The 13,756-nt window shown below is 40.9% G+C and overlaps 1 protein-coding gene across 2 annotated transcripts; it reads right to left on the reverse strand.

The window, feature by feature from the left end:
• Positions 1 to 1,274: 1,274 nt before the first annotated feature.
• On the reverse strand, positions 1,275 to 13,496 carry LOC125254126 (SLIT and NTRK-like protein 6). 2 transcript variants are annotated; one of them, XM_048168573.1, is made up of 3 exons: positions 12,415 to 13,496; positions 5,634 to 5,733; positions 1,275 to 2,939 (listed from the first exon to the last, which is right to left on the reverse strand). In XM_048168573.1, the coding sequence occupies exons 2-3, from the start codon at positions 5,651 to 5,653 to the stop codon at positions 1,871 to 1,873; spliced, it is 1,089 nt and encodes a 362-aa protein (XP_048024530.1). In that variant the 5' UTR covers positions 5,654 to 5,733; positions 12,415 to 13,496; the 3' UTR covers positions 1,275 to 1,870. The 2 variants fall into 2 exon arrangements, with proteins under 2 accessions (XP_048024530.1, XP_048024536.1); XM_048168579.1 differs by lacking the exon at positions 12,415 to 13,496 and having other exon boundaries at positions 5,634 to 5,854.
• Between the last annotated feature and the right edge of the window lie 260 nt (positions 13,497 to 13,756).

Consider the following 13,756-nt stretch of genomic DNA (forward strand, 5'->3'; position numbering starts at 1 on the left):
TTAACTATGCACCGAGTCAGGCTGCGGCCCCTTTAAATCGCGTGCTCCCTGCCCCCAAGCTCTCGACTATAATACAGTGCATTTACAAAGATCACACAGCTAATATAACCCTCAAATGGATCCTTAAAAGATGTTCGTCATGTATGCTGCATGTATGCGTCGGATCATGTGAGTATAGTATTTATTTGGATGTTTACATTTGATTCTTTAACCACATTTAACAGTACATTAGCAACATGCTAATGAAACATTTATTATGACAATTTACAAATATCACAAAAAATATCATGTAATCATGCATCATGTCAGTTATTATCACTCCATCTGCCATTTTTCGCTATTGTTCTTGTTTGCTTACCTAGTCTGATGATTCAGCTGTGCACCGATCCCGACGTTAATACTGGCTGCCCTTGTGTAATGTCTTGAACATGAGCTGGTATATGCAAATATTGGGGGCGTAAATATTAAAGGTCCCGTTTTTCGTGTTTTTTTTAAGCTTTGATTGTGTTTATAGTGTGCAATATAACATGTGTTCATGTTTCGCGTGTAAAAAAACCCAGTATTTTTCACATAATTTACTTATCTGTATACCGCTGTTTCCACTGTCATAAAAACAGGCTGATGACTTCCTTGTTCTATGAAGTCCCTCCTTCAGAAATACGTAACGAGTTCTGATTGTGCCAGCGGTTCCTGTGTTGTGATTCGACAGCTCTGAGCGCACCATGCCCGGAAAAGTCACGCCTCTTACCATAACGTGGAGATGCACGCGCTCAGTGTTATTGTAAACATGTCTTTAATTTTACCCTATCAATTTGAGCCGGAATCAGACCCGGTGATTGGACTGCGGGATGAAAGTAACAGCGTTTCGACGACATGGCGACAAACACACTCTACAAACGCAACTCTTGTGTATTCCTGTGGGCGGAGGTTAGTCAAAAAACTGTTTTAGTGACGTCATTAAAGAAGGAAGTAGAGGGATGTAGTCCAAACTGGCCGTTCGATGTAGGCGACTTCTGTTAAATAAAATATCTCACTTGGCATTGAACTTTGAGCTTTAAAATTTTACAGATTTTATTTATACTCTAACAACAACATTACACACTAACTAAAGTTTGAAACATGGGATCACGAAGAACGGGACCTTTAATGATCCCGACTGTTACGTAACAGTCGGTGTTATGTTGAGATTTGCCTGTTTTTCAGAGGTCTTTTAAACAAATGAGATTTATATAAGAAGGAGGAAACAATGGTGTTTGAGACTCACTGTATGTCATTTCCATGTACTGAACTCTTGTTATTCAACAATGCCAAAGTAAATTCAATTTTTGATTCTAGGGTACCTTTAATGAAATTTATAAACTTTTAAATATGGATATTTTTCTAACAAAACAAATCGCTTCGCTTTAATGGCCTTTATTAACCCACTGGAGTTGTATGAATTACTTTTTTTATGGATGGATGCATTATTTCTGACTTCAAAACGTGGCCCCCCATTCGCAAACATTATAAACCTTGGAGGACTAAGGATTTTTTAAATATATCTCTGATTGTGTTCGTCTGAAAGAAGATAGTCATATACACTTAGGATGGCTTGAGGGTGAGTAAATTATTGGAAAATTTTCATTTTTGGGTGAACTATCCCTTTAAGCTTTCAGTTCTTGTTTGTTAGTTTTGGAATTATTTCTCTTCGCGGAAGCTTTATGTTCATTTCGAGTGAGTACATAGCATATATATAATCTGGCTAGCCATAAGTTCACATATAGTTTGTGTGACATTTTATCAAATCTTTTTTCAAATTAGTAAGACATTTGTGTATGAGTATAAAGCAAAGAGATAGATTAATTTTCCTTTTTACACTATTGTCATTAGTTCAATCTTGCGATGCACAGGACAACTCGCTGGTTTCCGTCCAATGCTTTTCTTTGTTCTTCTTTCCCCTTTTCTTCTCTGCCATGACTATGGCAGCCACAACAGTGATGACCACTGTGATTGTAATGACCAGGACAGTAACCATCTCACCAACACAGAATTCCTTATGAAAACCCGCCGTGTAGTTTCTGTTGTTTTCATCAAAGCAGGAGAGGTTGTCGTAGTCATCCAGGAACAGCCGTTTGACATTACAGAGCTTCCGGAAGACTCGCTGCAGATCACAGTCGCACTTCCATGGGTTTTCTCTGAGCATTATGTGAGTGCTGTATGTATTAAGACTCAAGAAGGTCTTGAATTGAATAGTGGAAAGGTTGTTGTAGGTGAGGTCCAGTAGAGCAAGACTGGTCAATGGCGAAAGCACGCCGATGTCCAAGAAGTCTATCTGGTTGTGACATACATTTAGGACTTCGAGATTGCGTAGCATGGAGAAGATGCCATTTTTGAGAACCGTTAAATTGTTCCAATCGAGTTGTATCTGGCGTAGGGTACTCATGGACCCAAACGCCCTCATCTTGATTGTTTCGATAGCATTATGGCTGAGGTTGAGTCTTTGCAATGCATCAAAGTGGACGAAACAACTGCTGTCCAAGCTGGTCAATCTGTTCTCAGCCAATGACAGAATAAGAAGGGAACCGAGACCCTGTGAAAATCCTTCACTCAGAGATGTGATTCGGTTCCGGCTCAGGTCCAACCTCAACAGATCTTCCAGCAGAGAAAACGCACCATCGGCTAGTATGCCAATGGCGTTGTCGTTGAGGAGCAGGACGCGAAGTCTTCGTGTGGTGTGGAAGGCTCGGGGCTGGATGGCACTCAGGTGGTTGTGGGACAGGTCCAGTTGTTCAGTGAACGGTGGAAGGGCGGCGGGCAGGTTGGTGAAATTGCTGTTGGTGCAGATAGCGCTCTTGAGCTCCACATGGCATTTGCAGTCACAGGTGAAGTTGTGGTTCATGGAGATGGACTGGACCTCGAACACCAAGGGAAGCACGAACAACAGATGCATCCTGGAAGTTCTGTGGAGAAACAAAGAGAGTTTGTTTAAAGCCGTATGTCTCTGTCAAACCTATAACCTTTCAGATGTAAAATCCCAGATCTTTACCTAGTGGTTAAATATCTGGGATATTATATGCATGTTATATATATAAGCACAGCTATGATTCAGCCGTAGATAATCACAGCGTGCTGATATACACCCATATTGCATGGCTACGAGTGTGATATTGCATTTATACAACAGTTCAGCTGCACAAGTGTGTAAATAAATAATAACGACAATGGAGTGTCTTTAAAAACAACTCTTTTGTAGAGCACTACTTCCTTCCGCCATGGATTCAGATCTCAAGCTGACAGTTTAACAGCTGAGCCCAAAACTCTGTTACTAATTCTAAAATGTCACTTTAGAACTAGCAATGAAGGAACATCAAGACGCTTCATTGAAGCTTATTGTATTATGTAAAGTATTATGGTATTATGAAAGAGAGATTGACTAAACGAGTGTATTACCTGCATCTGATATAGCATTCATTCTTCAGGTCAATGTCCATAATATTATATGCATTATAAAAAAGAGTTTGAATGTCCGCTGAGGAAAACGATATCTTTGTCTTTGTCCTTTTAAAAGTTAAGGGGATTTCCCACAGTGTTCTGATTTGCATCTTGTTCTGATTCACTCATAAAGAGACTCTTTGCTGCCATCTAATGGCGTAAAAAAGTAACTTTCACTGATCCTATTGACAGACCATTTCTCAATACCAAATATGGCATATTATTTATATAAAATAATATTGAACGTAAACAGCGTATTAGAATGACACAGAAGAGAAGATATTGTTGAATAAAGTCATTATTTATGTTTTGTTTTTGTGCACAAAAGTATTCTCATCACTTCATAACATTTAAGGTACAATATGTAATAATTTTGTCCGCTAGAGGTCGCTAGAAGCCTATTCAAAACAAAGGCATAGCTTGATGACGCCATGTTTTAGAGCGGAATCTTGGGACATGTGGTCTCCATTGGTCTCCGAAACTTGTTTGAGACACACTGCAGTAAGCTAGATTGATTTTAGAATATCATATTAAATATTGTATGTCTTGTGTTGATAAATGGCATGCAATTAATTTTAAAACGTATTGTATGATGGAGAAAATTCTGTATTAGTGTTATTAAAAATAAATCTGCATCTGATTTTGCTATGTTAGCTACTTGACAAATAGTGTTTTTCTCTGAGGCATGGTAAAGCATGGTAAATCGAAAAAAAGACTAAATGTGTTGAGCTATATAACAACAATTCGTTTTCTGTCTATAAATATATCAAAACAGATGTTCCCTTGTCTATTAAAATGTGCAATATTTTAAAGTGTTTTTGGTGTTTCCATGGTTTCTACAAAATAAAACCGAAAACCGAGGATAACGCAGGTATGACGCAATTGACAGGCGACTCCTCACACGTCCCAGAGCCTTGGTTAAAATTGAAATTTTCTCAAGATTTACAAATAGTTGGAAACATTTGGGAAATTGTAAGTACTCAAGTGAACAAAATATATAACACTGGCCTAGTGGTTTTTGGATATTTTACTGCAAAATTATTACACCTTTAGGGTTGAATCACTGCAGTCACGTCGACTGTTTTAACAATGTCTTTAGTACCTTTCTGGACCTTGAAAGTGGTGGTTAAATCGCTGTCTTTGGACGAGTCATACACCTCTCAGATTTTATCAAAAATATCTTAATTTGTGTTCTGAAGAAGGTCTTACAGGTGTGGAATGACATGAGGGTGAGTAATTAATGTCAGAATTTTCATTTTTGGGTGAACTAACCCTTTAAGCATCTTTTGGGTGATTGTTACAATAATGAATTGTGATATCATTAATCAAATTCAATGCACCAGAATTGTTCTTTAGTATAATATAATTTGAATATGAAATTGTTATTTTGATGCACTGGCATATATATAGCATTCAAGTCATTGTATATTGCAAAATGAACAATCCATTGTGTCTCTATGATGAATTTTTCCTTTATGTGCTCTGTTAGATCATTTTCAGATTGAATTGTGGATCCAGCATGGGTTTGTGGAGATTTTATACTCAGAGAGACAAATGTTTTCCAATATAAACTCTGTAAATAAACAGGACAATTAAATGTTGTGCTGCTCTAGGTGTTTCCACACAGGTGAGCAAACGAATGTTCAAAGCCTGTTATACAATTACTGGTCAAGGACAGTGTAGTACTGAGCGGTGAACTTTTTTATATGTGTCCATGACATTTGATCAAAATTTATATTTTAGGTTCAAATTCATAGGAGTGAATAATCACAGGTTGCGTAACTAGTCACTCATATCCTTTTTTCATTTTTAAGCACCTTTATCCGTCACTAAATAATTTTAAATGGTCCTAGTATGACAAGTACAAATATTCAAATGGGTTTTTAAAAGTACAAATATAATATCTCAATTATAATTACAAAGGAGCATTGCAATTTATAAAATATAAATGCATAATAAACATAAAGAACGGTCTGTTAACAATACAGAATTTCTACACATGTAGGTGTTGTTTTGTGATATCTATCTTATCTCATATCCTCTGTCAGGACACATATCTTATGGTAAAAACCCTGCCTGAACCCTATTCTAGGGTTTACTTCAGCTCTGAAAACTTAAGGTCAACTTACATAGTTAAAAAGTAAGTATAAATCGCCCCTTACCTGAGTTTAGAGTCTGTCATCAGAGGAGCAGCTGCAGGTGGGGAGTGTGTGCATGTGTCTGTGTTTGAGCCGGGAGGGAAACACTATTGTACAGGAGCAGCTGTTGGCAGAGAAGAGAAAAGAGAAAGAGCAAAGTGATTAATATTTCACGCCGGCAGCTGAGGGCGCAGACACGACGAGGGGGTGCAAACCGCATCACTTCAGGAGGCAATTATGAATTTTGCATTTTTAAAACTGGTGACACATATAAAATGAGTCAAAATGTTAATCAAAAGAAAATAAAATAAAGAAGTTATATTAAATGAATTTGCGGACTGATTACTTGTGTGTGTTTTTTTTTATATAAACAGGCTATTTGTGCATATTGTTTTTGAAAATTACAGTTTCATGGTTTACATGGTAAAGATGGGGTTAATTGGATGCATAGCAAAAATCTCTTCCTTTTTTTTGTTTTCAAAATACAGTAGTGGCCAAAAGTGATGTTGTTACAGTACAGTAGGGACAGAGATCGACTTGAACAGGTATATGAGCTTTATTGAAAACCAGTATGAGCTGTGGCAGAAGTGCAGGTGAGTAAGCAGTGCAGTAGAGTAGTTTCTTGAGATGGAGGATGATAACAGAGTTCTTTTGTGGTTAACAGGTACCGGAGACCTTGGAGCTGGAGACACTGGAGACGCTGGAGACACTGGAGGTTGGGAGCACTAACACAGAGAGAAGAGAACACACAAGGAGATTCTTGGAAGCAGGTAAGTAGATCGCGGGGAGTCCTTAAGGTAAGCATACAGGTAAGGTTAATGCAAACGAGACCGGACATCGAGTGGTGTGTGTGAGTGCTCTTAATGCTGACTGTGATGAGGTGCTGATGAGGTGCAGGTGCCGGTGATCAGTATTCTGGTGATTGGGTGCGCTGTGATTGGTGAGCGGTGGAGCCTGACATGTCTGTGACAGTACCCCCCCCTCCACGGCCCGCTCCTGAGGGCCGAGGACCCCGGCGTCGAGGTTGGCCGTCCTCTTGCATGTGGGGCAGGTCTGTCAGGGTGATTTGCGTGGAAGGTAAGTAGCAGATTGGCATTGAGGATGTCGTTCCTGGGGACCCAAGAGCGTTCTTCAGGGCCATATCCCTCCCAGTCCACCAAGTATTCCAACTGGTCACCACGGCGCCGGGAGTCCAAGATGTCCCATACTTCGTAGGTGGCTCCGTCTTCCACGATGAGTGGAAGGGGGGGTTCGCGGCTGCCACGTCAGGCCCTGTGGAGAGAGGAACAGAGGGATGGTGAGGCTTGAGGAGAGATACGTGAAATGTGGGATGTATACGATACTGTGAGGGGAGTTGTAGCTGGTATGTCACCGGGTTGATCTGCTTAAAGATCTTGAACGGGCCAATGAACCTGGGACTCAGCTTCTTGCAGGGCAGACGCAGGCGGATGTCTCTTGTCGACAGCCATACCTTCTGTCCGGGCTGGTAGGTGGGTGCGTCTGAGCGACGAAGGTCGGCCGTCATCCTGCGTCTGCGCAGGGTTCTCTGCAGATGGTGGTGTGCTGAGTCCCAGACCCTCTCGCTCTCTCGGAACCAGTAATCCACAGCTGGGACGTCCGATGGTTCCCCGGTCCACGGGAACAGTGGGGGTTGGTAACTGAGCACGCACTGGAATGAAGTGAGTCCGGTGGCAGGTTGACGCAGGGAGTTCTGTGCGTACTCGGCCCAACCCAAATACTGGTTCCAAGAGTCCTGGTGGTCGTGGCAGAAGGTATGGAGGAAGCGGCCAATTTCCTGGATCTTCCTCTACGTCTGCCCGTTCGACTGTGGATGGTAGCTGGATGATAGACTTACGGTCACACCTAGGAGCGAGTGGAAGGCTTTCCACATTTGGGAGATGAACTGAGGTCCTCTGTCTGAGACGATGTCTTCTGGTATTCCGAAGTACCTGAACACGTGATTGAACATAAGTTCAGCTGTCTCCATGGCAGTGGGTAACCCTCTCAGTGGAACTAGACGACATGACTTGGAGAAACGGTCGATGATTACTAGAATGCAGGTGCAGCCCTCTGATGCGGGTAGATCCGTTACAAAGTCCACTCCTAGGTGTGACCAGGGTCGGTTAGGAACGGGCAGAGGATGGAGCTTGCCGGATGGAAGATGGCGAGGGCTTTTGGAAATGGCGCACTCCCTGCAGCCCTGCACGTACCTTCTGACATCGGATGCCATACTCGGCCACCAGAAGCGTTCCCTTAGCAACGAGAGGGTTTCATTGACCCTCGGGTGGCCAGTGCCGAGCGAAGAGTGGGCTGTTTGGATAAGTGGAGTGCGTCGTGCTCGGGTGATGTATAGCAAGCCAGGTGGGCAACCCGGCGGAGGGTTAGTGGAGGCATTGGAGGAGGGAATGGTCTCTTCCGACCAGGAGATGGGACTCACGATGATGGAGCTAGGGAGGATGGATTCAGGTTCAGCGGTGGTCTCTTCAGGAGCGTGAAGTCGAGAGAGAGCGTCTGCTTTGACATTTTTTGATCCAGGACGATAGGAAATGGTGAAGTCAAATCGGGAGAATAAGGCCCAGCGTGCTTGTCTAGGGTTTCATCTTTTGGCGGCTCGTAAATATTCCAGATTCTTATGGTCTGTCAGCACAAGGAACTGATGTTTGGCTCCCTCCAACCAATGCCTCCACTCTTCTAGAGCCAACTTCACGGCTAGGAGTACCCTGTTTCCTATGTCGTAGTTGACCTCCGCCGGGTTTAGCTTGCGGGAGAAGAAGGCACATGGATGGAGTCTACTTGGTGTCCCCTGCTGCTGAGACAAAACGGCTCCCACTCCTGTGGTGGAGGCGTCCACCTCCACGACGAAAGGGAGGTCCGGGTTAGGGTGGACGAGGAGGGGAGCGGTGATGAAGGCTTCTTTGAGGCTTTCGAAGGCGTTGGTGGCATCTGGTGTCCAGGACAGAGACTTGGGCTGGTTACGGAGCAGGTTGGTGAGTGGATGGGTTATGGAGCTGTAAGAAATAAGCCGATAGAAATTGGCAAAGCCGAGGAAACGTTGGAGTTCTTTTATGGATGTTGGGATTGGCCAGGTCTTGATGGCGTCCACCTTCCCCTCGTCCATCCGGATTCCACTGTGATCAATGATGTACCCGAGGAAGTGAACAGAAGATTGATGAAATTAGCACTTTTCTGCCTTGAGGAAGAGATGGAACTGGCGAAGTCGTTGGAGGACCTCCGCAACGTGGTGGCGATGTTCGTCCAGGCTCCAGGAGTATATCAGGATGTCGTCGATATAAACTAGCACGAACTTGTGGAGGAACTCCCGGAGCACCTCATGTATGAAATCCTGGAATACGGAGGGGGCGTTGACCAGGCCATACGGCATAACAAGATATTCATAGTGGCCGGTGGGCGTGATGAAGGCGGTCTTCCAGGGAGCGGTAGGATTTCTGTGGAACGTTTCTCAACTGGACTCTCGATGACAATATTTGATTATATGTTCCTATATTGTTTTTTAAGATCCCACAAGTTGAGGAAATAGAAGAGGAAAAGAACTTGGTTAAGGTATTTATCTGACAAATTATATAGCAAAAAAGGTAGGTTTTATTTTACAGTGCAAAGAAAAATGAACAAAGAACAAAAAGGCATACCTTGACTATAACATTATCAGTTATTAATATTTTGTTGGTTCTCTCTTGCTTTTGCATGTGTTCATAATTTCTTTTTATGACAGCCTGTCCAAAAATTATGTCTGCAAGTTTTATTGCATAATCACAAATACAACAACTGAAAGCACAACTTTGCAATATTATGCTTACAAAATCACATTTTTTAATAAAATTTGAATAAAGGGTGATGTCAATTTTCCTAGGCCGGAAAACACCTTTGGTCACACCTGTATTTGTCATTTCAAGTAGCACTTTCCAATCCATTTTTTTATGACATATTCTGAACAGAAAAGTATAAGATTCTTCTTTCGAAACAGGGTGTATTTTAACGTTTATCCCATTTGTGACGTCAAGTTTTACTGATGTACTAGTGTAAATGATCTCATAGCATGTATTATGGGATATTCTCCTTCCATCTTTTATACATTATAAAATCAGACTCGTAACCTCTCTCGGGATTGAGAAAAATAAAATTTCATCCATCTCAGCTATGAGCGCAGTTTCTCCTTACACCAGTTTTAATGTTAGTCTATATACATGCAGATGACAGAATTAATGAAACAAAGAGTAAAGGTTAAAACCAGCTTATTTCTTTGTGTTTGGGATATTACTAGAGGGATCAAACTGAAAAACCCCCATCCATCTTTAGATCTGTAAAAGGAAGGAGGGATAGAGAGAGTGGGATTAGATCTAATGCTCTCCAAAGCCTCACTTTGTCCTGCATTATTTCAGTTCTGCTGAACACAATGTTAGACATATATATACAGTATATTTACTATATTGCCAAAAGTATTGGGGCACCCCTCCAAATCATTGAATTCAGGTGTTCCAATCACTTCCATGGCCACAGGTGTATAAAATCAAGCACCTAGGCATGCAGACTGCTTCTACAAACATTTGTGAAAGAATGGGTCGCTCTCAGGAGCTCAGTGAATTCAAGTGTGGTACCGTGATAGGTTGCCACCTGTGCAGTAAGTCCTTTTGTGAAATTTTCTCACTACTAAATATTCCACGGTCATCTGTCATAACAAAGTGGAAGCAATTGGGAACAAGAGCAACTCAGCCACTGAGGCACACAATGCACAGAAGTCGCCAACTTTCTGCAGAGTCAATAGCTACAGACCTCCAAACTTTGTGTGGCCTTCAGATTAGCTAAGAACAGTGCATAGAGAGCTTCATGGAATGGGTTTCCATGGCCGAGCAGCTGCATCCAAGCCTTACATCACCAAGTACAATGCAAAGCGTCGGATGCAGTGGTGTAAAGCACGCCGCCACTGGACACTAGAGCAGTGGAGACGTGTTCTCTGGAGTGACGAATCACGCTTCTCTGTCTGGCAATCTGATGGATGAGTCTGGGTTTGGCGGTTGCCAGGTGAATGGTACTTGCCTGACTGCATTGTGCCAAGTGTAACATTTGGTGGTGGGGGGATTATGGGGTTGTTTTTCAGGCCCCTTAGTTCCAGTGAAAGGAATTCTTAATGCTTCAGCATACCAAGACATTTTGGACAATTTCATGCTCCCAACTTTGTGGGAACAGTTTGGGGATGGCCCCTTCCTGTTCCAACATGACTGTGCACCAGTGCACAAAGCAAAGTCCATAAAGACATGGATGAGTGAGTTTGGTGTGGAAGAACTTGACTGGCCTGCACAGAGTCCTGACCTCAACCCGATAGAACACCTTTGGGATGAATTAGAGAGGAGACTGTGAGCCAGGCCTTCTCGTCCAACATCAGTGCCTGACTTCACAAATGCACTTCTAGAAGAATGTTCTAGAAAAATTCCTATAAACACACTCCTAAACCTTGTGAAAAGCCTTCCCAGAAAGGTTGAGGCTGTTATAGCTGCAAAGGGTGGGCCAACTCCTTAATAAACCCTATGGATTAAGAGGGGGATGTCATTAAAGTTCATGTGCACGTAAAGGCAGGCGTCCCAAAACGTTTGGCAATATAGTATATATATATATATATATATATATATATATATATATATATATACACAGTACTGTATCATATAGTACTGTATCATATCATATATATATATACATATATATATATATATATATATATATATAATCATATGTATATGTGCTTTGTTGTTTTAGCAATTTTTTAATGGCCATAGATTTATTTTTTGGTCTTTATTACAATACAAACAGAAAATACAGGAAATTTGTACACAAAATGTAAAAAAATAATTCCGAACAAAATGGCTTCTTTAAGCAATAATCAGTATTTAGTGTGACCTCCTGGACTTCTTCCATTTTCTCAAAGAAGAAAATCTAAGAAACTTCTCATATTTTGAAAGTTTCCTTCCAGTCCTTTTCCATTCCATTTAGGTTTAAAAGAGTTGGTTCCTGCTATTGCTCAAGTGTAAGGGGAGGTCACTAAATACTTGCCACTTTAGCCTATAGAAGTCGTCTTTTTCTGTTTTTTTTTTTTTTTTCCTTCTGTCTTTTAATACTGCATATAAATTTCCTGTGTTTTATGGTTATATTCTAATAAAGAGAATATATGGTCATCATTGCTAAAACAACATCTAATGGTGGCCTAAAAATTTTGCACAGTATATATATATATATATATATATATATATATATATATACCTTATGTTATTGGTCCAATCTTGATTGGATTGACCTAATTTATCCTCTCCATTCCCTTAGTATTGGCCAGTGAGACCAGGTGGGCCGCCGCTGTTCACCTGAGCCCCTCAGATCATGTAACTGTGCAGGTATCTGCGGAAGGAGGGTTGAGTTTCATCCAGGATCTCTGATATAAACTGAAGCTCTGACCTAAAAAGAGTCTTAAATCAAAGGAATTGTTGTATCTACTATTGCCTTTCCATTTAAAATAGTTTAAAATAAATAAATAATACTGATTTTTTTAAAATTAATTATTAACATATTATACACAATATTTATAATCATTAACATCACAAACATCATGATAAAAAGTACAATATGTAAAGTAATGCCATTATTAGACAGACAGATGATGGATGGATGGATGGATGGACAGATGGATAGATAAGATTGATGAGAATGACAGACAGACAGACAGATAGATAGATAGATAGATAGATAGACAGACAGACAGACAGACATCCAGATAGATAGATAGATAGATAGATAGATTACTCACTGTTGAAGAGAATCTACTGGTATCATATGCAGTGCAGCGTGCGAGATGGTCATTCTTCACTCACACTAGTGATTTGTGCTGTGTGGTGGGATTATGATACGATCAAGATGCTTCATCTCAGAGTAAACACAGTGGGTGATGTGCAGCCTGTGAGAGATTGAGTGAGACACAGATGAGACTGTAATCCTTGGTCTGGATTCACTGGATTACAGGATGGTCAATTCATTTTCATTCGATCATTTCTATCTATCTATCTGTCTATCTATCTATCTATCTATCTATCTATCTATCTATCTATCTATCTATCTATCTATCTATCTATCTATCTATCTATCTATCTATCTATCTATCTATCTATCTATCTATCTATCTATCTATCTATCTATCTATCTATCTATCTATCTATCTATCTATCTATCTATCTATCTGTCTGGACTTTTTGAAGTACAACTTTCTGTATCAAATCATGCTGTGACATAAGTACTGCTCTTATTTAAGCTTCAAATGAGAAGTTGTACATGAAGCGCTACCAGGGGTCACGATGGCGTTAATGCTGTCTGTGCAGTTCACTTCCTGACCAGCAGAGGTCAACAGCGTTTAACGTTTAAACATCATTGCACTTGGGAGAAAAACAGTGGAGATCCTGGAACGTTGCAGTGAGTGGGCCATAGATAACTTCACCAAAACACAGACCACCCATTAGATTCTGTTTATAACAAAGCTTTAAAACACCACCTCTCTCTCTGTCTCTGTCTCACTGAGTCTCATCCAGCCGTTCTGTAAACATACCCTCCAAAAACAGTGAACATGAACTTAAATCATCCGATTCTAATGAGTCACAGGATGAATCAGATGTTTGGTAATGAAGTTAAATGTAAAAACAGACAGTTCAGTGGAAAGTCAGATCCCCTTACAAAAGAGTATTGTTTGCAGACCATGGCACAGTGATGGTATCAGATAGTAGAACAATGGGAGTACTCATAGCCTACTAAAAGTCACCAAATCACCAAAAGGCATCTGAAGTATAGAAGGGTCTAAATTATTTCAAATATATCCAGATATACACTGGTCAAACAGTTTAATTCAACTCCACTGCAATGTTTATGCCATTATGTTTAATTAATGATACAAAGGGGCTCCAGTAACATTTGGATTCTTTACTCACTCAAAGCAAACCAGCAGAATTGCGAGTAAAAACAGCTGCGCGACAGCTGATTACTTACATTTACGCTGGTGGAATAAGTTAACTGGGGCAGAGGGGATATAGAGATAGAGAGGATTGTACATCCCATGGTGGACAGACTGTCCGGTGAAAAAAAGGAAAGACTTTGAACTAATGACA

Source organism: Megalobrama amblycephala, linkage group LG2 (assembly GCF_018812025.1).
Source record: "Megalobrama amblycephala isolate DHTTF-2021 linkage group LG2, ASM1881202v1, whole genome shotgun sequence".
In the NCBI taxonomy this organism is placed as follows: domain Eukaryota; kingdom Metazoa; phylum Chordata; class Actinopteri; order Cypriniformes; family Xenocyprididae; genus Megalobrama; species Megalobrama amblycephala.